Source organism: Hippopotamus amphibius, chromosome 2 (genome assembly GCF_030028045.1).
Source record: "Hippopotamus amphibius kiboko isolate mHipAmp2 chromosome 2, mHipAmp2.hap2, whole genome shotgun sequence".
Lineage (NCBI taxonomy): Eukaryota > Metazoa > Chordata > Mammalia > Artiodactyla > Hippopotamidae > Hippopotamus > Hippopotamus amphibius.
In genome coordinates, this window is record NC_080187.1 from 6282077 (window position 1) to 6307925 (window position 25849).

At 53.4% G+C, this 25849-nt stretch overlaps 1 protein-coding gene across 1 annotated transcript in view; it reads right to left on the reverse strand.

Annotated features, from left to right (window-relative positions):
• HMCN2 (hemicentin 2) overlaps positions 1–25849 on the reverse strand; it is a 158361-nt gene that overhangs the window by 104079 nt on the left and 28433 nt on the right. The window contains exons 5-16 of the mRNA XM_057724808.1: positions 23465–23636; positions 22695–22801; positions 21475–21595; positions 19131–19394; positions 16549–16693; positions 15919–16040; positions 13925–14197; positions 12904–13045; positions 12311–12438; positions 11220–11333; positions 7815–7964; positions 676–864 (exon numbers count right to left, since the gene is read on the reverse strand). Coding sequence (XP_057580791.1) covers positions 676–864; positions 7815–7964; positions 11220–11333; positions 12311–12438; positions 12904–13045; positions 13925–14197; positions 15919–16040; positions 16549–16693; positions 19131–19394; positions 21475–21595; positions 22695–22801; positions 23465–23636 — 1927 coding nt within the window. The remainder of the gene's footprint in view (positions 1–675; positions 865–7814; positions 7965–11219; positions 11334–12310; positions 12439–12903; positions 13046–13924; positions 14198–15918; positions 16041–16548; positions 16694–19130; positions 19395–21474; positions 21596–22694; positions 22802–23464; positions 23637–25849) is intronic.

Sequence of the window (25849 nt, forward strand, 5' to 3'; positions counted from 1 at the left end):
GGTGGTGGTGATGGTGATGATGATGGTGGTGATGGTGATGGTGGTGGTGGTAGTGATGGTGAGGATGGTGGTGATGGTGGTGGTGGTGGTGATGGTGGTGGTGATGGTGGTGGTGGTGGTGATGGTGGTGATGGTGGTGGTGGTGGTGATAGTGGTAGTGATGGTGAGGATGGTGAGGATGATGGTGAGGGTGGTGATGGTGGTGATGGTGGTGGTGGTGGTGATGGTGGTGGTGGTGGTGATGGTGGTGGTGGTGGTGATGGTGGTGGTGATGGTGGTGGTGGTGGTGATGGTGGTGGTGATGGTGGTGGTGATAGTGGTAGTGATGGTGAGGATGGTGAGGGTGATGATGGTGATGGTTACCACATATAACACTTAATCTGTGTGAGGAACTGTGCTAAGGGGTTCACGTGTATTGCTCACACAACAGCTTCTTAAGGTGGCCCATTATTAAACCCAGGTGGTAGGTGCCATCATTATCACTATCATGACCAGTTCAGAGCAGTGGTGTGGCGAGACCAGAGTCACCCAGCTGAAATATGACCCTGCATCAGCCTGACCTATGGTCAGTGCTGGGGGTCAGGGTCCTGCTCTCAGCACCCAGTCTGGGAGTTTAGGGTGTTGGAAGCCATTCCGTCCCCCCCTGCCCACCCTCCCCCAGCCCCAATATGTTACTTTCAAAGAACAGCACTCCTGAATCGGGCCGCCCAGTCCTGCTGCCTGGCCCGGGCCCCAGCGGCTGGCCATCCCCACGACGCCAGGTGACTGTGGGGGGCGGGCGGCCCGTGGCCCGGCACGCCAGGAGGGCGCTCTTCCCCAGTTCCGCAGTGACATCCCGGGGCAGCTCCGTCAGCTGGGGCGCATCTGCAGGGAGGTGACCGGTCAGCCTCGCCCAGCAGCTGGACCCACCCGGCTCTCAGGGCACTGTTGCGAGGCCTGCCTCCCCTCCCATCGCTGGGGGGGGGGGGGTTTCCCTCTTCCAGCCTCGCCCTCATGAACCTGACTCATAACCAGGGCTCTGGAGCCAACTTGAACTTGGCAGGGTCTACCCATGAAGACTCCTAAGGATGATGAGGCAGGGTGAGCACGCTTTGGTGGGATGAGGTCCTCATACCCTACGTGGGGCCTCGAGGACCCCGCTCTGTCCAGCCGCACAGGGGAGCAACATGCCGGCTCCTGCTGGCGACACCTCCTGGGAAGCCCACCTCGGAGGGGCTGCAAGTCACTCCTGGCCACAGGAGCCCCACCAGCTCTGAGCGTGCCCCACTCCTTGCCCTCTTCCTGGGCCATGGGAGCTTCCTCTCACGGGTCTCCTGGACGCTGGCAATCATTTCCAAAGAGCCAACTTCGTAGGGAGATTCTAGCTCATCTTTACTTTGCTACATCCTTTTCTACTTGTTGAACATTTTGCAATAAGCACATAAATCTCTATGACAAAATCAAAACAGGCCTAGAAATAACTTGACCTTACACTTTATGGTCCAAATGGGACACTTCAGAGTGAGAAGAGCCACATTAATAATTACGCCAGGAGAACAGACGTAAACAAGGGCAGCCCTGCTCACCTGAGTTATAAAAACATTCAAGCAACACACAAGGGTATATTTCGCTAATTTCTGCTCCACACACTCCAAACCCCATGCCCTTCCACGAGGTAACCACTGTTAATGGTTTTTAGCGTTTCTTCCAAACTTTTTTTCCTAAGGATTGTCTTACTTTTAGGATGAGGGGAGGGACCTAGAAATAAATCATTTCCCAAAACAGAAACTCATGGTCCTTTCCACACTTCTGCTGGCCAGAAGCAGGTCCAACACCAGACAGGTCCAGGCCCCGTTCCCTGAAGCTTCTGAGCACTGTCCTCAGGTCCCTGTCCCCAGACCCACAATGAGGAAGGTCCCCAGCCTGTTTTGAGCCCACTGCCTCCAGCACTGTGGAAAACCCTCCACCCCTTTGTTCTTGCTGTCTCTCTCCAGAAATCTCCCCCATCCATCCAAATCATGACATCAAATTTCCCTCTTGGCCTCAGGGAGTAGGGAAGTTCCAGGGAGACAGAAACACAACTTGGAAAATCACTGCAAGGAGGAAGACAGTCTTGGACCCAACCTCAGACACCACCCGCAAGTCGCTTTTCTTTCTCACTGGGGCCTGGCAGCTGCTGCCGCTCAGAATCCAAGAAAGTCTCCGATCCGGGTGCCTCAGAGGTGTCACTAGTCCTGCAGAGCCCTGGGCTCGGGGGCACAGCTTTGCTATTCACCTCCCTGCACCCTGAGCAGAGCCGTGTCTCCACTCCAGGGCCAGGTACCCCCAGAGCCTGCCTCTCCAGGGCTCCGCCCAGCCCACTGCAGGGCCCAGCTCAAACCTTCCTCCTCCAGGCAGGCCTCCCAGTTTCTCACACTGCCTCTTGACCCTCTTCCTCCTTAGCCAAACAGCCCCTCTTTGTCTCCCGACTGTGGGATATTACGAAGCACGCCTTCTTTCCCGTTCTCCTCCCAGTCCTGAATTCCACCCCGAGAAGGGACAGCTAACTTAGAACAGTGAGCAAATGACATGTACGAAGGGTAGCATTTGGAAAACCTACTAAGTGACAGGCATGGTGATGGTGCTTTCAGAAACGTGATTTCATTCATGGTCCCAATAAACTCATGAAGTGGGTATCATCACAACCCCATCTTACAGATGGGGAAACTGAGGATCAGAGAGATTAAGGAACCTACCCCAAGCGCAGCTTAAAGTCAGTGGCAGAGCTGGGATCAGAGTCCAGGTCTGGCTGCTGCTAAGACCCAGGCTCTCAGCCACTGCCCAGAAAACTGGGACTCGGTCTCCTGTGCAGCCATCCATCCCCCTGTTCCTCACTGGAGCCCCCCAAATAAGGCAGGACCCCAGAATCCCGTACACCAGAGCTGAAGGTCTTCTGGTCCCTTCATTGCACAGATGGGAGACTGAGGCGCAAGAGAGGGGTGGGTGGGCGAGGAATGGGCGGGGGTGGGGCCCACCCCGATCCTGCAGCACGTGAAGGGGGCAGCAGACTCCCAGCTCCGTGCCCTTCCCAGGGCCTCATCCTCAAGGCTCAGCCACCTCCGCTTTTAGGCTCCAAGTCCCCTCCTCACAGACTCTCAGGTGACCTTATGCAGGGAGGGACCGCAAGCTGGCTCCACGGCCACCGGATTGCCCCGCAGACAGCCCTTTCGGCCTTGACCTTGGGCAGGTTTCCAGGTCAGGAGCTGCAAGTGCCCAGAGACTGCTGGCCATCACAGCAGCCGCCATGCTCCCTGGAGAGGCCCAGGTCTCATCACCTGACAGCTGCAATGCATTTGCGGGGACGTAGCTCTATACAGGGCAACAGGGAATACCTAGAAGAGAGAACAGCCCCACCAAGGATGCTGGCCACCAGAGTGGGAGGGGCCGCCCCTCCACCCCCAGGGATTTTCCAGCGAAGTGAAATTGACAGAGGTGATGACTTCCCTTCCTCTTCCTTGGCCCTCAGGGAAAGGGACACCAGCCTGAAGGTGCTGCCCCTGCCCCACTGGACACCTGGGGATGAACCGCTTCGTCACTCTGAGCCTCAGTTCCCCATCCAGAAAGAGGCAACCATGTTCCCCCTGGTTCCAGTACCTGAAAGTTTCAAGGCTCTTTATCATTGTCTGGAGACCCTGCGGCTCCCCCATTCTCCTCCACCATCCCCCCAGTTCCCATGGCTCAGAGCCCTGGGACAGAGCTGGCGGGGATGCACCAGCTCAGGAAGGAGAGCTCCAATCAGCCTTGACTCAGTTTGGCCAGAAGGAGGGAGGGGGTCTCAGGGCCAAAGACTGTGCAGATGGGCAGGGTGGCCCCAGGAGAGGCTGGCCTCCGGCCCTGCCCTGCATTTAGGAATTCCAGGGTATCTGTGAACGACACAAGGCGGGGAGATGGCCTCCACACCCCCACCCCCACCCCGGGAAGATGCCTTTCCCCATCTTTCCCCATAGAAAGATCCTTCAGTTGAGCCTGGAGCCACAGCCCCAGTGGCCAGGGCTGCAGGATGACTTTCCTCCCTAAAACAATAATTTAAATGAAATTTTATGACTGTTTATAAAGACAAACACGATCCAGGCTGGATTCATTTTTATCTATTTATCATTCTTCACTTTTTTCTTCTGATGGCAAAAGAAATTAAAACCAGAGCCCTGTCCAGCAGCCCTAAAAGTCCTCTGGGTCCTTGCCTGTTGTGCCTGATGGAGAAGCCACCCGGACACTGGCCACACGAGCCACAGAGCCCAGCTCAGCTTCTCTCCTGCTCCCCCAGGCTGGCCAGAGGGGCTTTGCTCCCATAAAAGCCCACCTCCTGCTCCCCTCCCTGTTCATTCCCCCCAGCAACCAGGGGCTTCCAAGTTGGGAATACGAAGCCAAGACTAGGAATTTCCCTGGTGGCACAGTGGTTAAGACTCCACACTCCCAATGCAGGGGGCCCGGGTTCGATCCCTGGTCAAGGCACTAGATCCCACATGCATGGCGCAACTAGGAGTTCACATGCCGCAACTAAGGAGCCCGCCTGCCACAACTAAGGAGCCCACCTGCTGCAACTAAGATCTGGCACAACCAAATAAATAAAATTAAAAAAAAGAAGCAGAGACTAACATGAGAGGCTAGAAAGAGGCTGAGTGAACCCCCATTTCAAGAGAAATCCAGCAAGGCAAAGGGGAGCCAGCTCAGGTTCCCCCACGGCCAAGGAGCCCAGGCACCAGCCATGGGACACTCACTCTGCCTCACCAGGCCCTTGTCAGCCTCGCCCGGCCCGCGGGCCATGTATTGAGTATTTACTCCATTCAAGCCCTGAGTGCAGCACATTACCTCATTAAATCTCTCCAGGACCTTGTGAACAGCCTCCATCATCGTCATCCCCATTTCACAGATGGGGAAAGTGAGGCTGAGGAAAATAACTTGGCCAAACAAGTAATAGGACCTGGACATCAATCCAGGACCCTTCTCTGTCCAATGCCAGGTCCAGAGGGGATGCAAAAGCACCAGCGACTTGGTCCACAAATACATGCATTTGCTGGCAGTACAGGAGGAGGATGCCATCCTCCCAGTGCCCCACATGCCACCAGGAAGCCAGTTCCCAGCTGAACAGCAGGAAGTGGGCACAGTGCCCACCTGTTCTCAGCCCTGGAAGGTTCTGCCAGCCTGGCCAGGAAGGCTGCACCACAGCTGCCGCCCAGATGGGCAGGAAATTCAATTTCCCACCACCTCTGCCAGGCCAGCTCACCCCAGACACACAGGTGTTGGGCCACTGTCCATGGTGTCCCTGACCTCAAAGCCAGAGGCCGCTAGTGGCCCAGCACCCCAGAAGCCTGCCTCTGGGATGCCAGCCACCTCCCTGCTCTGACCTGGGGAAATGGCCCCAAGACCAATGGCTGACAGGTGAAGGAACAGGGCAAGGCAGGCAGTCTGCCTGGGCCCCAAAGGAAAAACCTTTGCTGGAAAGAAATTAGACTCGGAGCAAAGGAGGACTGCTTGTAACAATGCCAAGGGCAGCCCTCCGTGGAGCACCCTCTCTGCTCACCCAGAACCTACTGACTAATCACAATGACAGTGGCATTTGTCAGAGCTCATGACATCCAAGGCCTTTCTTATCTCTCACTCACACAACATCCAGAAACATTTTGCAGGCCAGGAGCCCGAGGCTCAGAGTGGGGGAGACAATCTCCAAGCTCTCCCTGCTGGGAGCATCCGGATCAAATCCAGAGGCTACAGGCCCGGACCCTGGGTTCAGATCTCAGCTCCGCCACTCACCAGCTGTGTGACTTTGGGCTAGTCACTTAACATCTCTTGCCTTGTTTTCTCCATCTATAAAAGGGATAACGTAGAACCCATCTCAAAGGGTTGTTACGAGGATTACATGTTAGTACATAGAATGTGCTTAGAGCTGGCCCTGGTACTTGGCAGATTTCATGCAAGCCTTGTTGTATTTTTATTATTATCAGGCTCTAAGCCTATGGCTTTCCACACCCGCCCCACTCCACCCAAGAGTCCAGACACACAGCGCACTCTCAATAGGGAAAGTCTGAGCACATCACACTCCTCCTTAGAAACCTCTCACCGCCTCCGCAGAACAAAGCCCAAACTCCACCAGGCTCCCTAGCCCGAGGCCTGGAGTGACCCACAGCTGGGCAGCCGCCTCGGCCTCCCCTCTCCCCACCCTCGGTATCCTTCACTCACTGCCTTGCTTCTCTTGCATGGGGGAGATCCACCCATGCTTTTCCCTTTGCCTGCAGCACCGTTCCCCAGCTCATCAATCACCTGTTTCTGGGTTCGGCTTAGACATCACCACCTCCAAGAAGCCTTCTTGGCCTCCAGTGTTGACTCAGCCCCCTTCTCTGGGCACTCACAGGCCCCGAGGATGCCACTTCCAAATTCGCAGTACACTGAGTACTCCAATGCTCTGTTTACCATCTCTCTTCTTGACACCAAGAACAGCACAAAGGTAGATGCTGTTGTATCCCCAACACGGCGTCTGGGGCACAGGGCCTGGCCACCTGGCGACCACACGTTTGAGGAATAGATGATGGAACAGATGGGGAGGATGCCCGAGCCTGAGGCGGCACCATCTCCCCCTTGGCCAGACACTCCTGATTGAGCCTCCCCGGGGACCCCCTTGGCCATCCCACTCGGCGCGGTCAAGCCCATTCTCTATTCTCTGCACTTCCCCAGAACTCTCCGCACCTGTCGCTCCCTTCATGGCCACAGCCAACCCTCAGAGCCCAATCTGCCCTGGCTCAGCACGCCAAGGAGCTGTGCCCACAACTTCCGAGCAACTCCCAGTGCCCGGATCCAGGCCTGGAACTTAGACATCGTGACAATCACAGCCAAGGCCATGTACCAGACACAGAAGAATTCAGACTCCCCGTCTGTAAAAAGGGACTAATTGCTTCTCCCTTTATTAAGCGCTCACGATGGCCAGACCCTGCGCTAAACATTGTGTGCCTGATTTCACTGAACCCTCACAGCCACCCAATAGAGGAACTAGTGTGGTCAGCTCCATCTTACAGCTGGGGAAACTAAGGATCAACGATGTGGCCAGAGCACATAGATGGTAAGCGATGAAGACAAGTCTGGAACTCAGGTCTCAGGGATGGCGATGCCCACACTTGAACCAAACTGTCTCTGTGATGGGCAATGACCCCTGCCTCCGGGGATTCACACACTTGAGTGGTCCCTCCACCCACCACATACCAGGGTGGGTCTGTGTGACCAATAGAATACAGTAGAAGTGATATGTATGTCACTTCCAAGACCGCCACTGGTTAAAAAGACTGCAGCGTCCATCTTGAATTCTCTCCCTACCTCTCTTAACTCACTTTCTCTGGGAAAACCCATGTCACGAGAAGCCTTCGGGAGAAGCCCATATGGGTAAGGAGCAGAGGCCTCCTGCCAACAGCCACAAGAGTGAACTTAGGGTGGGTCCTCCAGCCCCAGTCAAGCCTTCAGATGACCACATCCCCAACCAACGTACTAACTGCCATCCCGTGAGGGACCCCCAGCCAGAAGCCCCCAGCAAAGCCACTCCCAGAATCACAGAACCATGAGAAAATAAATGCTTACTGTTTTAAGCCACAGAGTTTTAGGACACTTTGTTACACAGCAAGAGGTAACGCACACACCATCTCCCTCTAAAATCCTGTCCTACATACCCTGAATCCAAAGGCTGCAAATTCCCCACTGGCAGACTACATGGTAGTGTTCTCTCCTCCCTGCTCAGAAGTAGGGCAGGTGGCGGCGGCGGGGGGAGGGGGGGCGGAGGAGGGGACGGGGGAGGTAGGGACAAGGTGCACACTCACATCCAACCTCCAGCCGGATTTCCGCAGAGGCGTCGCCCAGCTCATTGACAGCTCGGCAGGTATAAACGCCAGCATCTCTCTCCCGAGCCGCCGGGATCCGCAGCATCCCAGAGCTGGAGCCCTCAGAAGCCAGGATCATTTCAAGGGCCCCTGGACCAAAGATGAGAAAACATCAGGCGGGTACCCACGGTTACCACGGGAGCCCAGGGGATCAGGTTGCCTTCCTGACACTAGGTTCCTGCAACTCCACAAGGCTGGGACCTCGGAGGGCTGTGTGTGAGGGAAAGATTTCCCTCCAAAATCAGGACTCCTATTGTTTAATGAGTACAGATTTTCAGTTTTGCTAAATGAAAAGAATCCTGGAGACGGGTGGTGGTGATGGTTACAATGTACATATACTTAACACTACTGAAATGCATACCTAACAATGGTCAAGATGGTAATGGTTAATTTTTTTTTTGGCCACACCACACGGCATGTGGGGTCTTAGTTCCCCGGCCAGGGATCAAACCTGCGTACCCCTGCATTGGAAGCACAGAGTCTTAACCACTGGACAGCCAGGGAAGTCCCAGTAATGGTTATGTTATATGTATTTTACCACAATTAAAAAATTTTTTTTCCTTTAAGTTTTTACTACTTAAATACACCATATTAGAGCAAGTATCTCTGAAAATATCACAAATAAAAGATTTTTTCTCCATTCAGCAAATTAGAAGTAGGGGGAAATTTCTGCACAGTAGCTGTTATGAGCCTGATTTTTTTTCCAATTTTTCTTTTGCTTTTTTTTTTTTTTAACAGACAATAAACAGCATATATTTAGAGTATACAATTTGGTATCCCAATCTACCAATTCATTCCCCCCCAAGCCTCCCCGCTTTCCCCATTTGGTGTCTATATGTTTGTTCTCTACATCTGTGTCTCTATTTCTGCCTTGCAAACCAGTTGATGTGTACCATTTCTCTATAGTCCACATATATGTGTTAATATACGATATTTGTTTTTCTCTTTGACTCATTTCACTCTGTATGACAGTCTCTAGGTCCATCCATGTCTCTACAAATGTTCCAGTTTGTCTACTAACTTTGGGTTTTGTTTGCTCTTCTTTCTCTAGTTTCTTTAGGTGTAAGGTTAGATTGTTTATTTGGGATTTTTCTTGTTTCTGGAGGTAGGATTGTATTGCTATAAACTTCCCTCTTAGAACTGCCTTTGCTGCATCCCATAGGTTTTGGATCATTGTGTTTTCATTGTCATTTGTCTCTAGGTATTGTTTGATTTCCTTTTTGATTTCTTCAGGGATCTCTTGGTTATTTAGTAGCATATTGTTTAGCTTCCATGTGTTTGTGTTTTTTACAGTTTTTTTCCAGTAATTGATTTCTAATTTCATAGCACCATGGTCAGAAAAGATGCTTGATACAATTTCAATTTTCCTGAATTTACCAATGCTTGATTTATAACCTAAAATGTGATCTATCCTGGAGAATGTTCGATGTACACTTGAGAAGAGTAATCTGCTGTTTTTGGATGTAATGTCCTATAAATATCTATTAAATGAAGCTGATTTATTGTGTCATTTAAAGCTTGTGTTTCCTTATTAATTTTCTGTGTGGATGATCTGTCCATTGGTGTAAGTGGGGTGTTAAAGTCCCCCACTATGATTGTGTTACTATTGATTTCCTCTTTCATAACTGTTAGCATTTGCCTTATGTATTGAGGTGCTCCTATATTGGGTGCATATATATTTATAGTTGTTATCTCCTCTTCTTGGATGGATCCCTTGATCTTTATGTAATGTCCTTTCTTGTCTCTTGTAACATTTTTTATTTTAAAGTCTATTTTTTCTGATATGACTATTGCTACTCCGGCTTTCTTTTGATTTCCATTTGCGTGGAATATCTTTTTCCATCCCCTCACTTTCCGTCTGTATGTGTTCCTAGGTCTGAAGTGGATCTCTTGTAGGCAGCATATATATGGGTCTTGTTTTTGTATCCATTCAGCCAGTCTGTGTCTTTTGGTTGGTGCATTTAGTCCATTTACATTCAAGGTAATTATCGATATGTATGTTCCTATTACCATTTTCTTCATTGTTTTGTTTATGTTTTTGTAGGTCCTTTTCTTCTCTTATGTTTCCCACTTAGAGAAGTTCCTTTAGCATTTGTTGTAGGGCTGGTTTGGTGGTGCTGAATTCTCTTAGCTGTTGCTTGTCTGTAAAGCTTTTGATTTCTCCATCAAATCTGAATGAGATCCTTGCTGGGGAGAGTATTCTTGGTTGTAGGTTCTTCCCTGTCATCACTTTAAATATATTGTGTCACTCCCTTCTGGCTGGCAGAGTTTCTGCTGAGAAATCAGCTGTTAATCTTATGGGAGTTCCCTTGTATGTTATTTGTCATTTTTCCCCTGTTGCTTTTAATAACTTTTCTCTGTCTTTAATTTTTGTCAGTTTGACTACTCTATGTCTTGGCGTGTTTCTCCTTGGATTTATCCTGCCTGGGACTCTCTGAGTTTCCTGGACTTGGGTAGCTATTTCCTTTCCCATGTTAGGGAAGTTTTCAACTATAATCTCTTCCAATGTTTTCTCAGGTCCTTTCTCTCTCTCTTCTCCTTCTGGGACCCCTATAATGCGAATGTTGGTGCGTTTAACATTGTCCCAGAGGTTTCTTAGGCTGTCTTCAGTTCTTTTCATTCTTTTTTCTTTATTCTTTTCTACATCAGTGATGATCACCAGTCTGTCTTCCAGGTCATTTATCCACCCTTCTGCCTCAGTTAATCTGCTATTGGTTCCTTCTAGTGTATTTTTCATTTCAATTATTGTGTTGCATATCTCTGTTTGTTTGCTCTTTAATTCTTCTAGGTCTGATTTTTTTTCCAATTTTTTTTTTTTGCTTTTTTTCATTCTTTGTTTTCTTTGCCACAGGAGTCAAATTAAGGAAAATTTTAATTGTGGTAAAACACTCATAAAAATCATTATCTTAACCATTTTCAAGTTCACTGGTAACTGTATTCACATTGTTGTACAATTTGAATTTCATTCCTTCTTTAGGCTGAATAACATTCCATTGAGATCCCCCTTTAAAGGGGGGGCTCCCAGGCTGGGTTGGTAGGGGTCTCAGCTACCACAGGAGGTGACCCGAGCACAGAGTAAGGAGTCCCAAGGCCTCTGCCATCACTAGCTGGTGACCGTGGACAAAATGCTCAAACTCTGAGCTAACACTGCCTGTCAATGTCAAGGTGAGGCTCTGACAAGATCACAGACAGGTGCTACAAAGTCTGGAGTGCATCCCGGTGGGAGGGGGCTGTGCTCTCTTCCCAGACACCTCATTCGGAGTACCCCCCAGGACCATCCAGGAAAGCTGATCCCCCAGGGCCCCAGCAGGACTGTCTGCAGGCCCTTCTCCCCACCCAATGTACCTCGATACCAGATGACCCGGGGCGGAGGCACCCCGGATGCCTCACATGCCAGCACAGCCTCCTCCCCGATGGCAGCGAGCACCATGGCATTCACGGCTGAGACGGATGGTGGGTCTGTGTGGGGAGCAGATGGGGAATTGGGGACCAACCCACAGCCTCCCTAGAGCAAGACGGCAGCTTTCCCCAGCAGGAGGAGGTGGAACAGGGACTGGGTGGGATGGAGCACCTGCCTCCTCCCCATCCCCCACCAGCCAGGACAGTCACCCTAGAAAGATGTAGCCTCGGCTGGTCTTTTTTTTTTTTTTTAAGCTCTTCATTGGAATACAATTGCTTTACACTTTTGTACCAGCTTTTGAGGTACACAAAGTGAATCAGCTGTATTTATATATATATCCCCATATCCCCTCCCTCCTGCAACTCCCTCCCACACTCGCTGTCCTGGCCCTCTAAGGCATCACCCATCATCGAGTTGATCTCCCTTTGTTATACAGCAACTTCCCACTATGGGCTGGTCTTTTAAAAGCCAGTTACTCCCGGGACCAAACTCCCCTCTGTTTCTCATTAAATTTGGAATAAAAGACAAAATTCTACAAGATTCTAAAATGCCCTACGGGGGCTGCCCGCCCCTCCCTCGCCCCCTCACTCCAGCCAGGCTCCTTGCAGCCCCTTGGGCACCCCAGGCTCAGTTCCACCTCAAGGCTTTTGCCCCACCCAGTCCCTCTGCCTGGACCGCTGTTCCCACTCCTGTCCGCCGCAAGGGTCTGGTCCTATGTGCACCAGCCGTTTCCCTCTCTGGCCAGCTGCACGTCACTCCATCACACCACCCTGCTCTGTGTTCATCCTAGTACCTTCACCATTTGAAAGTACCATATTTATCTGTTTGCATGTCTACTTTCTGCCTCCCCGTTAGAATATAAGCTCCACCTGGATGGGGACCCTGTGTTCATTACTGTAGCCCTGGGGCCTGCCACACAGTAGATGCTCAGTAAGTATCTGTGGACAGGAGGGAGGGAGGAAGGGAGGGAGGGAAGGAGGGAGGGAGGGAGGGAGGACTGGAATCCCTCTCCTGCAGATGCCCTTGACCCAAGTACCTGCATAGTAGAGGGTGACCGTCTCCTCATCTGTGCCAACCTCGTTAGCAGCCTGGCAGCTGTAATTCCCAGCATCCTCTGGGGCCACTCCCTGAATGATCAGGGTTCCCTGGGCATCCACGTGGACTCTGGGGTCGTACCATGAAACGTATTCAACAGCAAGGGGCGATTAGGTCGGGTCACATGGGGCTGCCCCCATCATTATTAATCAAAAATTAATTAACGACATCACTGGTGACACCATTCTACACTGACCGCTTGCTCTGTGCCAAGCTGTGTGTTCAGCACTTTACATATGTTTTTTCTCATTCATGGGGCTCAGAGAGGTAAGGTGACTTGCCGAAGGTCACACAGCCTGAATGGCGGAGGCAGGATTCAAGGTCTGTTGGATTCTGCAGCTGCAGCTCCTGAGCCCTGAGCCACCATTATGTCTCCCAAGTGATTTCGCCCCTGAGTCTCAAATCATCCCAGAAAGAAGGCAGGGCAAATGCTACCCGCCCTTCCCATTTATAGTTAAGAAGAATGAGGCTCAGAGAGGCCCCCGGGGAGTTCACCTGTTCGCGGTCCCAGACCTCCAAGCCCTGGGCCCTCACCTGTTGTCCTCTTGCAGGGCGTGATCCTCACGGCTCCAGGAGATGTGGGGTGCAGGGTATCCGGAGGCTGAGCAGCTGACCCTCACCTCCATGCCCTGGGAGAAGCGCTGCGACCTGGTGTGGATGCTGACCTGTGGGGCCTCTGTCGTTCAGAGAGTGGGCAGGTGGGGAGGAGCTTGTCAGCACAGCCGAGCTGTCCCAGGCTGGGCCCCCTCCCCCTCCCCCTCCGCCAGCCACAGATGGTGGAGACATAGGAAGCAAAGGCCCCGAGGGGCCTGCATCCTTGGGAGTGGCTTCCTGGGGAACTGGGGTTGACCAGGCAGCCGCCTAGGCACATGCCACACGGGGACCTGAATTCCCAACACCCCCCGGGTGGGAGTCTTGAGCTCCCTGGATTTCTGCTCTGGGCTGAGCACCTCCAATACCAGCAGCCTAGATATGGCCTCAGAATCCTTCTCAACACACTCTAGGCAATCAATCAACAGTCCCTAGCACAAGAGAGAAAACTCGTTCCAACACACTCACTTTTACACTTGGGGGGATAGCACCCTGGGAGGAGGGTCTGTCTAAATCCTGGGTGGACCTAAATCCTAGCTTAGTTCCTAATCCAGGCACTAACACTCCCGACGTGTCTTCCCACTGCCTCCTCCAACCCCATCTGGTCGGTGCTACCCAACCTCTGCCAAGCACATCTGACCTCTGGGCTTTCCGAAGTTTCCAGTGTTCCATCTCGGTCCTGCATATTGAGAGGGGTGGGTAATGGAGGTGCTCAGTGGTATGGGAAGAGGACAGGACACAATGAAATTGGCCTGGCCTACAGCAGCAGAAATTTAGGTTAGATATGAGGATGAACTTCCCAACAGTGAGAACCACTACGCTTAGGCTGGGAGGCTACAGGTTGAGAAAACACTGAATGGGCTGCCATTGCCTGCCAGAGGTGACCTCTGGGCAGAGGGATGGACTGATGGGTTTTGGGGGAAACGCTAGGTAGTGTGCTGAATTGGGAGGACGGCAGCCTCACCTCGCACCAGGAGCCAGACAGACGCCCTCGTGACCCCGTTGGAGTTGCTGGCCATGCACTGGTACCGCCCGCCGTCACTGGGGGTGATGTCCCTGACCTCCAGGGACAGGTTGGCCAGCTGGGTTACTCTGCCCGTTGAGGTCGACAGGACTCGCCAGTCCCGGACCCACGTCAAGTTGTAGGGGACCTCGCCCAGGACCCGGCAGGACAGGATGGCGGTCTCTCCTGGGGACACGGTCACATTGGGGACAGGGACCAGCTGCGGTGGGGGATCTGCAGGAACAGGAGCACAGGAGGCACTGAGGGGTTGACACGGGGAGGTGCCATCCTGCAGGCCCTGGGGGTGTGCAGACCCAGGAGCCCACTGCATCCCTCAGGACACATCGGCCAGCAGAACAGGTCACCAGCAAATGCTCGCCGTGCCCAGACAGCGCCACCCGACCACCACCACACACCCACCGAGGGGGCTGTGCGAGCGTCCGTGCGTGCGTGTGTGTGCCTGCTTTCCACACAACAGCCAAATGCAACATTTAGCAAGAGCTACACCACTCTTCACACCCTTTGAGCCAATAATTCCGCGCTGGGGGATAAAGCCTCGGAAATCACCCTCAAGAGGGAAAGAGTAACAAGTACAGAGCGATTCTCTGTGCAGATAGCAGCCAAATGTGGAGCTGAGGAAGGCCACTGCCCCAAAGGAGGAAAGAACGAAGAAACCCGCACTCTCAATAAGAAAAAGCCATAGGAAGTGACAGGTCAGAGACCAGACGGTCTATCCAGGGACGGTCTGCAGGACCTGCAGGAAAAAAAGCTGGGCCCGTGTGCCAATGACCATAATGTACAAGTATACTAACGGGGAAATCTGACTCCTGACAAAATTAAATAGCATTAAGGCATTACTTCCTGTTCCTCTTATTAGGTACAATAACAGAATCTTTAATATATGGGAAAATCTATGTTTTTAAAAGAAATACACACTGAAATGTCAGGATGCCTACAATTTAGTTTAAAATAGTTTAGCCATATCTGTGATAACCTATAGGAGAAAAGAATCTACAACAAGAATGGATATATGTATGTGTATAACTGAACCACTTTGCTATACGCCTGAAACTAACACAGCATTGTAAATCAACTATACTCCATTAAAATTAGAACTTAAAATAGTTTGGCCATAAGTGAAAAGGCAAATATGGCAAAAGATTAGTAATCGTTAGGTCTAATAAATGCACGTGCAAATTTCCTCATACTGTTGTACGTTTCTGTACTTACCATTTATAAATTGTAAAGTATTTGCTGACCCGCTATGGTGTTAGACGACAGCAAATCAGGTCGCTGTAAGTATAGTATTACCCCCATTTTTGTTAAAATGCACACATAGATAAAGGTCTGAAAGGAAGTGAATAGAAATGCTATCAAAGTCTTCTCTAGAATGGAGAGATCACAGGTCATTTCGATCTTTTCTGCTGTGTGAGATTGGGAATGCAGAGTGGCTGACCTCTCCCTGTTCGTTGGGCCCCTTCTCTTCAAGACAGCTTAGGTTCAGTATTTTAAAAATAAAGCCGATTTCATTTTAAGAGGGTCTGTGACATTTCCAACCACCCTGAGCTCAAGGATGCCACAGCGGTGGGACCTGGAGGCATTAAGGGTTGGGGACAACGAGATGGACAGTGGCTCCTGTAAGGGCTTGGGGGCTGGCCAAGAAATCAGGGGCGGGATTGAGGCTGGGGGCTGGGGAAATGGCCTGAGCTGGGGGCGTCTCAACCTTCCTGCAACGGAGACCCACAGGCCATTCGTGGGTGAAAGAGCCCAAATTGGGAGTTGTGGGGAGCAGCAGGCAGGTGCAGTGCGAGCGTCAGACTCTGGATGATGGACGGTCCCCAGCAGGTGGCTGGCACGCTTGCCCACAGATAGAGAAACCCTGGGAGGAAATCCTAGAGGGAAAAAATCAGGAAGCGGGTGGGAGGGGATACGCGAACGGGCCCAAAGGGACAGACCTGTGACGACAATCCGGGCCTTCGCTCGTCCGGTCCCAGCCCTGCTGACCGCCGTGCATTCGTACGTGCCTTCCTCAGCCTTGGAGGCCCGTGGGATCTCCCAGCTGCTGTTCCCTGACTCCCTGCAAACACAGAACAGCTGGAGACACACAATCGCATCCCCCAGCCTCGTCCAGCCCTAGGAGGGGGTGGGGCTTGGGCCCCTGAGTTGTGTCCAGAAGGGAGGCCCCACATCTTGAAGGCTTGGTAAGAAGAGGCAGGTAGTCAAAGACATGCAAATCCCACGATATGCTGTGTGACTCTGAGTAAGTCCCTTCCCCTCTCTGGGCCCTGACTTCCAACCATAAGGCAGAGGGTCTCAGAGGGTCCTTTCTGCCCCGACCAGTACACAGCCAGGCCTGCATGGGTTGGGTTTGCAGAAGCTGAGGAAGGCCCATGGCTCCTCCACGGGGGGATGGCCCAGCAGCGATGGGAGCCTCAGGGAACCACCCTCCCCCATCCCTGGCCAAGCTGGGAGGTGCCTAGATCAAGGTCTCACTCCTGCCACCCACTCCCCTTAGATCCCTCCAGGGTATCAGGCCCCCAGGAGGCCCTGGGGCTGGGGACAACAGGCAACCGCCGTCCACTCACTGAAAGCGCCTCTCCTCGCCCAGCCTGGCTCCGTCCCGCCGCAGCTGTAGCCGGAAGGGGAGGGTGCTGTGCACAGAGCAGGAGACCAGCAGGGGCTGGTGCAGGTAGCCATGGATCCTGGGGGGCATGCTGACCAGGGGGGCACCTGCGGGCAAGGACCAGCACTCAGGATCCCTCCAGTGACGCAGAAACCCTCAGGGATGAGCCAGGGGCCAGAGGCCAGGATACAACCTCTGGCACCACCATCCGGTGGTCCCCAAGAGCAGGTCGCATCACCTCCTGAAGCCTCAGTTTCCACCTCTGTAAAATGGGCATCACTGACCTCATCATGTTGTCCTGAGGAGTTGGTAAGAGACGGGGCATGGAAAGCACCTCGCATAAGCACGTGGCAGGGCGAGCTCCATCAGTGAAAACTCGTGGGGTTTCTATGGTTTGTGAGAAGCCTGGCCAGGATGGACCAGGCCGTGCCACCACTTTCACAATTGTGTGGGGCAGAGACGTCGAACCAGCCCTGAAATCTGATGAAATGCTCCCCAGACGGGACTCTCCAGGGGTAGTGGGCGGGGTTGTGCATCTGCTCGCCTGCCTGGAGGGTCAGTTTTACCCAAAGTTGTGGGAGGGAAGCCTTTTTAATTTAAAAATAAGCATACCTGGAGCATGGCTGTGAATACAGAATTCACACGCATTTTTGAGATAAAATAAGAGACTTCCATGAAAACTCACAGCTTGGGATAAGCCTCTTGGGACCCCCATCAGACGCCACTGTCCCCCCCCCCGCCTGACCCTGGCCTTGGGGTGACACATATTCTTTCCTTGGCTCTTGGAATTGCTTCAGTGGAAAAGTCTGAGAACTGTCCCCCCAGGGTCAGTCTCGGGCTGTCAGTGCCTCACTGGGAGATCGCGGGTGTGTGCTCAACCCTCCTTGCGCTGCCCTCTCCTGCATCCCCACCAGAGACGCTCCGAGGCCGACACACTGTGCCAGACCTCCTCCGAGCACAGAGCTGGGGGTGGGAGGGTGTCGAGTGACATCATGCTACAGGCTCCCTGCCATGTCCCAGGGGAGAGGGGTGTTGGACCATCCAGCCACGTCCTCAGCTGTGTGCACAGCAGCCACCGCTCACCCCCACGCACTGGAAGCCTCTCCAGCTCCCTCTGCCTTCAGCTGAAAGAGCCCTGGGGCCCCCAGGCCCTGCTCTCCCCACCCCCACATTTCCAAACCCAGAGCCTCCTGCTCTCAGTCAGATTCCCAGCCTCCCAGACCTGGACGGTGGGGGGACAGAGCAAAAACTAAACCACACACCCCCACCGCCACCCCCACACTTTAATCTAGAGCTGACATGGAGACCAAAAGCCAGCGCTAAACTCCAAACTCTGGGAGCCATCTGAAAGAACAGGAGAGAAAAACAGGCTGTTACTCCCCCTGCTGAAATTCCTTCCTGAAAATTCCTCCTCAAAGCTGTAAAGGCCAAGGGAGGCAGAGCCCAGGGGCCACAGCAGGGGAGTGGAGGCCAGGAGACTGAAAGAAGGGGTCCCAAGCCCCCGACCCAGCCCTGCCCCACTCGGGTCTTCAAAGTCCTCCACCTCCCCACGGGCACCTTGGTGCCCTTCCCCGCATCCCTAAGTGAAGTGCACAAGGGAGTCTGAGACCCGCAGCAGAGCTGATGTTGGAATGTCAGTGCCATCCACCTCTGATCTCACTGCCAGGGGAGGGGGGAGTGGGCAGGGGGAGGGAACAGAGCCCAAAAAGGAGGCCAATGGCCTGTGAACTCAGACCCCACCTCCCCAGGACCAGAGGCGGATCTGGAAAGCCCAAGACTCCGCCCTGCCCTCCACCCTTCCAGCCTCGATGGCGAGACCTCAGGGATACCCGGGAAACCAGCAAAGCCACGCACATGGGAACCAACACCAAAGATGTGTTGGTTGACCAAAGATGGGGCCACAAAATGACTGGTGCCTGCAATGACGTCACAGTCACAGCAGCCGTGGGGAGGGCCCTGGTCCACGGTTCCCACATCCTGGGTGCAGCCTCTGAGCACCCAAGAGCCTTCTTGTTATGTGCGTTAGCTTATGGAATCCTCTGCGCACCCCTGGGAAATGGGGACCTCGGCTTCCCCAGCCATAGATGGGGACACATCCCAGAAACGGTGTAAGCGTCCAGTGAGCTAATGCACGGCAAGTGCTTGGCCCAGGACTGTCCTACGGAGAGTGCTGAAAATGGTGACTAGATTAGAAGTGCCATGATTATGACTATGACAGTAATTATGATGATGGAAGGGCATACCCATACCCACTGCTGTGTCTACCGTGCCTAGAACCACGGCCGACACAAAATGAATGTTGACTGCACAGGTGGATGGATGCACAAGACAGATGGATGGATGCACGGATGACTTTGCAGTAAATCCTTGAGCTGAAAACTACATCTGAAGCATCCCGGTATTTGGCATAACGCCGTGCAGAGCCTGCTGCCCAGAGGGGCTTAATGAACAAATATTTCCCAACCTAATCAGGAAAGCCTTCCAGGAAGAAATGAGCCTCCAAGAGAGCCAGGGAGCTGGGGGCAGTAAAAGCCAATTACTCACCTGGGGCCACCCCACGATAGGAAACTCCGGAGGCACGGAGGAGGGGGTTCCCCTCATGGTCCTTGCCCTTCACCTTGAGGTAGAAGCGCTCCTGGGGGGTGTGGAAGGATGGCCCGCCCCACAGCTGATGGGTAGATTCGTTGGAGAGGGGCCGCGTGGGCAAAGTCAAGAGGGACCGCCCTGAGCTGTGTGAGAGCTCCACCGCGTCCAGGCGGCCAGGCGCCTGCAGGCCCGTGGAGTTGATCACCAGGGAGATGGGCACCCCTGCAGAGGGAAGGGCGAGGAAGGAGGTGGCTGGTATCTGTGCTGGTCTCCATGATCCTCCCCAAGCAGAGGCTACAGGACCACAGTCAGAGACCCAGCCTGCGTGGCCCACCCGCCTTCACCTGCTCCCTCACCTTCTCTTCCCTGGGCCAACTAATCCTGGGTGGGATAGGGAGAGAAGGGGGGCTTGCTACTGTCCGTGGTCCTGAAATGCCCGTGTCCCTCCAACCCATGACTTCCCGTGGCTGCATCACCTCCACTCTGCAGACTGGGGTGTTCATTGAGCAGAACTGGGAAGAGGCACCCCCCCCACCCCATCCCCGCCGTTAACTTCGCTGTTGGCTGCCGTCGGGCAAGCTCTGGGACCGGCCGAGGTGAGATACACGCCCCGGTTTGGGAATGCTGACTCCTGCCTGTCCTGTCCCCACACTCAGCTTTCCTTCAGCTTCCTTTTCTATCTTGTTGGAAATGTGTCTTCCACGCTATCCCAGGAAAGGCGGAACTGGACGTGGGTTTCATAATCTCCTTAGTTGGTCTGGGAACTATCAGGCCTCTCCCTTTTCAGATAGCTATTCTTTTTTCTTCTCTCTCACTGATCATAAACCGGGGACCAGAGGATGTAGTTGATCTGGTTCATGAAATGCCTTCACATTTTTGAAAAAATATCAAACAATCTAGAAGGGGCACATACAAATCTAGAGGTCCAGATTCCTTTAAAGCATCGAGCGTGTCCGTGCCGGGCTCCATTCCCACACGGCAACAACCAGCCAACGGCATGCAGCAGCTGCTCCTGCGGCCCAGGCCCCCACTGTCCAGTTGGCCACAGCCTCCCCCACTTCCTGGTGCCTCTGGCACTGAGGCCAATTGCTATTAATCATTTGCAATTGTCCTGCTGTGTCTCTATCTTTTTTTAACGTCTTGGATCCACCTCTTTATCAAAAGCAGAAACCAAAGAGGGTCACATACAGCCCCCTTCACCCTCTTCCACTGGGGACTGGCCCTGGGAACCACTCAGTTTTCAATCCCCACTGTAGCACTTCATTTAGGATTTCTTTTCTCTCTTGGCTTTAGAATAGGAACTAAGTCTCTCCGCCTCACCCTCTTCCTGCTTTTGGCAAAAACAAACTTAAAATGAGCAAGCAGCCCCCTTTTCGTTTTGAAGATATTACTGCTGGTCCTGGCAGGGAAATCCACAAGGGCTGACAAGAATGACAAACGTTAGAGGAGATACAGACTCAAAGGAAAGCTCTAAGGGTCCAGCACACACCACTCTGGGTCACTGTTCTGTGGCCCAGAGTTAGCCTGACCTGGTCTAGGTCCCTCCCATCTCTCTGCTCAGTTGGTCCCAGCAAAATCCTCTGAATGGCCCCATGGCAAGAGACCATATTTTCCGAACTATAAATTGGGACCCTGGTCTGGCTACCAGATGGCATTTTCTGGCATGAAGCTCGGGCACCCTGAGCCAGAAGCCCCTGCCTACTTGGGGGCCCAGCCTTCTCCAGGTGGAACCGGGATGGGGCGTGTCGGCAACCTCAGAACCCAGTGGGCCAGTGGGCGCTTCTAATTGGAAAACTGATCCTGTGCCTCCAGTCTCAACACCTCCTCCCCAGGCTATCAACCCCAGGCTATCGGCCTCCAAGGCATCTAAACCTCCATCAGGACACTCATTCCCTTGGAGTGAGACACTGTTCCCTCTCAGGTAAGCTGTCCACTCAAGCACCTGTGAGTGTATTGGGCTAGCCTGATGTTCACTGGAAGAAGTAGGGCTCCGGACAGACAAAGCTCGACAAAGAGGAAGGAGAAGGAGTAGTAAGGGGGACAGTGTGAGGTCCCAGAGGCCTTGAGGGGGCAGGGAGGTAAATGGTCCCAGGGTCATCTGGGCTGGAGCCAAGAGAGAGGGCGCTGGCCCTGGGCACGCGGTTCACAGTGATGTGACAGAGAGGCTGCACTCAGCCTCTGCAGGGCCCGCCCCACAGTCACACGCTCATGGCTGCCCCCCAGAGCTCCCCCCACTTCCCAAAGGTGAGCCCCACCTCTGCAAAAGGCAGCCCTGCATCACCCGCGGCCAGGAGCACCCTACCTTGCAGGGGCCACTCGATGGTGTGGTTCAGGTCCAGGGAGGGCTGAGTGGAGAAGCCAGCTCGGAAGTCGATGTTGCTGATGCCCGTGATCCTGACCGAGTGGCGGCCACTGCTGTAGACCTAGCACAGGCCCAGGCCGCGTCACCGGGGCGCCCGACCCCAGCGCCCGGCTCCAGGCAGGAAGCAGCCGACCTGACCCGGCCTGGAGTCAGCAGCTGGAATTCTCCCACCATTGTAGACACGTGGGCAACGTACCTGCTCCCTGGGGCCCAGCACGACGCTCCCCAAATGAAGTGGAAGAACCCAGCTAGAGCACTGTCCTGAGCAGCACTCTCAAAACTGTCCCGCCTTTCCCGCCTCCCCACCCACAACACCCAAGGGTCTGGTCTGTCCTTCTGCACATCTAACCCCTGCCCTGCCTTCCCCATTGGCATGAGAGCTCTTGGCTCAAAGAGGCTCAGAGTTTGGAGGATAGCAGTGCCTGCAGCATCCAGCACTGTGCCTGGCGCCCAGTAGGGGCCCCATACACGTCTGCCTGATCAGTAAGAGCCACATGCTCCTGAGGCAGCAGCCTGCCCCATTCCAGCACACCCTGCATCCCAGCCTGCCCCATCCAGCACACCCTGTATCCAAGCCCGCCCCATCCCAGCACACCCTGTATCCCAGCCCGCCCCATCCCAGCACACCCTGTATCCCAGCCTGCCCCATCCCAGCACACCCTGTATCCCAGCCTGCCCCATCCCAGCACACCCTGTATCCCAGCCTGCCCCATCCCAGGACACTCTGTATCCCAGCCGGCCCCAGTCTCAGGCCCCCAGTCTTAGCAACCTGCAGATTAGAGCAGATCCTACTCCCCCTGCCAGTCCTGTCCCTCTGAGCCCAAGGTCACCCTTGCTTCTGTGTACTCTTCAAAGGACAGAGTTCTGAACCACAAGCCAGCTCAGTCACCCACCTCTGGACACTCAAGTGGTTTCCCAAGTCCTTCTTAGAAGTTCCCTAACTAACCCCAAACTACTCCACTTCCTCTCACTGGTACAAAGCAGAATACTCCTCCTCTGTTCTTGACCCTTTACTTCTATTGATATGCCCACATCACTGCCCACGCTCCAGCCCTCAGCTTCCCAGAGCTTCAGGCTCCCCAGGGCCCAGGCAAGAGAGAGATGCTGTCTCACATCAGTGAAAAGGGTCTCCCCAACCCCAGGAACCCAAGGCCCCCTACCTTGATGGACCACAGACCGGGATGCTCAGGCTTAAAGGCCACGACCTTGGCTGAGTCAGGGATGCTGAGGAGCACGTTGAGGCCCTCGTCCCTCTGCAGGATTCTCCCTGTGGAAGCCCCAAGGACTGCTCAGTCCCCGACCCTCTCCTGGGGGTGGCAGAGGCCCCACCCTGTCCCCAGGAACCCACAACCCTCCAAACACTTGCCCCGGGCTTCCTACAAGAACTGACAAGAGACCTTTGGTGGTACCCAGGCCACTACCTCATCCTGCTCTCCATCCTCATCCCTCCCCAGGTGGCGGCTGTGCCCCTGGCCTCTGGACCTGAATACACAGGACATCCTTGGAACACTGTGGGGCCAGGAGGCCGGGTCCAAATCACACTGACCCTGGGTGACCCTAAAAAGTCACTCCACCTCCCAGAGCCCCAGCTTCCCATCTCTACGGTGTGCCACTAATTCTTGCCCCCACCGACTCTCCAGGCCACTGTAGGGTTCCACTTAGAGAACACAGGGAAGATGCCACATGAACCTTGAAGCCCAGGGACTGTCATCATTTTAGTTCCCTTCGCTGGGCTGCTAATGGCCTTCCTGCTTCCCCACCCACCATAAGCACCCTCTCTGCCCTCTGGTCAGCATCCCCCCTACCCTCTTGGCTCCTGGACTCCTATGTCCAAACCCCCCACCACCCCAGGGCCTCTCTCTTTGTCCCATCCTGGACTCCCTGGTCGGGCTCGGGGCCAAGGAGGAGGCCACCCCTGGGACGCACATACCCAGCGGGTCTCGGACTTCGATTTTGGGCCCCGGGCCACTCAGGGAGATGGTGACCTCCTGCAGGCTGGGGTCAAAGGGGATCTTCCATGTGTGCTCGCCGCCCTCCTCATGGTCCGTGGACAGCAAGTGCACCTTGGAGGTCTGGATAGCTGACTCCACCCACTTTAGCACCTGGAGGCAGGCGTGAGAAGTTGACATCAGCAGGTACCCTTGATGTCTTACTTGTGTCTGGCCCACAGGAGGCAGGTCCCTAACAGGCTGCCAGCTGTGTGCAGAATCCAGTCCCCCGGTGGGTTTTAGACAGTACACACGCTTTCCAGGTCACCTGAGGCCATCCCCCTCCCCACTGCCCTACACTAGGCCTGATTCACACGTCACTACCCTCTTGGCCTGTGGGCTTGGAGCTGTGACACCTGAATATGGAGGCATCCAGAGGACTCAGCTCAGACGGAAGAAGCCAAGGGTGCCCCTCTGCTGGGAAGACTTCCCTCCTTGTTCACATGGCCAACTTCTATGACACCCATCACTTCCTCCAGGAAGCCCTCCTGATGCCTCCTACACACCTATGAACCCTGGAGATCCGGAATCAACCCCAGAGCAAGGTGGTTCACCATCCCCCACCCAAGGGGCCTCAGACCATACCCCGACCCGGGGGCCCGGCTCTCTAAGCAGGACCGTGTCTCTAAGCAGACTGCAAAGACAGTCTCCTCCTGATCCTTGTCACAACACTGAGAAACCTTATATCCTTGGGTTTCAACAATTGCTTATTCGTTCTAAAATCTTACTCTTTCGGACAGTTCCCATTGAAAATCAGGTGACAGGTAACTCTCTCTCTAGAATACCATACCACTTAGGTACACATTTAGAGTATGATTTTAGGGGGTTCTCAAACTCCCTCAAAGACCATCCCCATGAGGGCACGGGCCCCATGGTAACACCCCTGGATCCAGTCTAAGATGATATCTACTGAGTACTAAATTAACTTTGTTTCTCCAAGCCTTACCACGGTCTTCAAGACTCTACATTCTGTGGTTCACCCATCCAACCTGACCCCAGGTCACTGTGCTCCTGGCTTCCCCCATGCTTGCTGGGCTGGACCCCTCATGCCACCCGAGGCAGCCCCCACACACATGCTGTTCTCTTTGCAGAAATGCCCTGTCCCCTCCTCATCAATCAACTCCTGGTTAGATTCATGCTGTCTCCCCTCTTGGCCTGGGAGCTGCATGAGGCCAGAGACCCTCTGCTGTGCTCTAAGCTCGGCGGCTGGTGCAGGGTGGGCGTTCAGGACACGTGTTCACTGTACGTGACACGGCAGGGCACACAGCTCCTGAACACGGCCCTCAGGCTCACCTCACAGATGCCGACCTCATTCAATTCCACCCATCCCCTACCCAGTTTACACTTCCTCTTTTACAGCAGCCGAGCCACCCAGGTTCCAGTACGAAAACCAGGAAAGAGGGAGAGGAGGGGATCCCTCCAGCCTGAGCTGCTTCTTTCTAGGCCAAGTTACTTCGAGACGCTTCCTGTGCAAACCTTAAAACGGAATCAAAATGAACCACGAAAAAAAAAAATGAAACACAAACTGACTGTACAACAAATTGATACCATAACCACCAATTTGAGAGACAGGATTAAACTCCAAGTGAATCGGGAACCTAGGGGTTCCACTGTACTTTCTCAGCGGGGAGTGCCCTGAGGACAAAAAAAAGTGCAAAGAAATCTTTATTTAGTAGTTGACAGTTGGCAGAACTAGCCGTATTGTGATCGTGAAACTGTTTTATGTCTTTTGTAGGATAAAGCAAGGAAATAAATATGCTAATGTTTTCCAACCAAGATTTTCTCTTACAGCCAAGTGTAAGAGAGACCTGCAAAGGTTTTATTTATACATAAATTTACTTCAAGTGAATTTACACTCCAGTGGTTTCTAAATATCATTTCCCATGAGGGTTCCTTGAAAAAATGGCTGATTCCAGGTCTGGGGCAGGCAATTTATAAGGTAAGCCTGGACGACTGGTAATTCCATAAAGCAAGGAAGGTCTCAAAGATTAATGGGGACAGGGACTTCCCTGGCGGTCCAGTGGTTAGGACTCCGAGCTTTCACTGCCGAAGGCATGGGGTTCAATCCCTGGTCAGGGAACTAAGATCCCACAAGCTTCGCAGTGCAGAAAAAAAAAAAAAAAAGACAAATGGGGACATATCAAAAGGACACAGGAGCCAGCTTAAAGGAGCTCCTATTGGCTAAATTTGGGACACCCTGAGCCTCCAAAACAATGACTATACTTAATCGAAACACACTGAATTATGTAATCTATGCGCCCACAATAATACTGAAAAAAGAAAAGCAAAATTCAAAACAATAAAACCTCATTTGCCACCCATGAAGG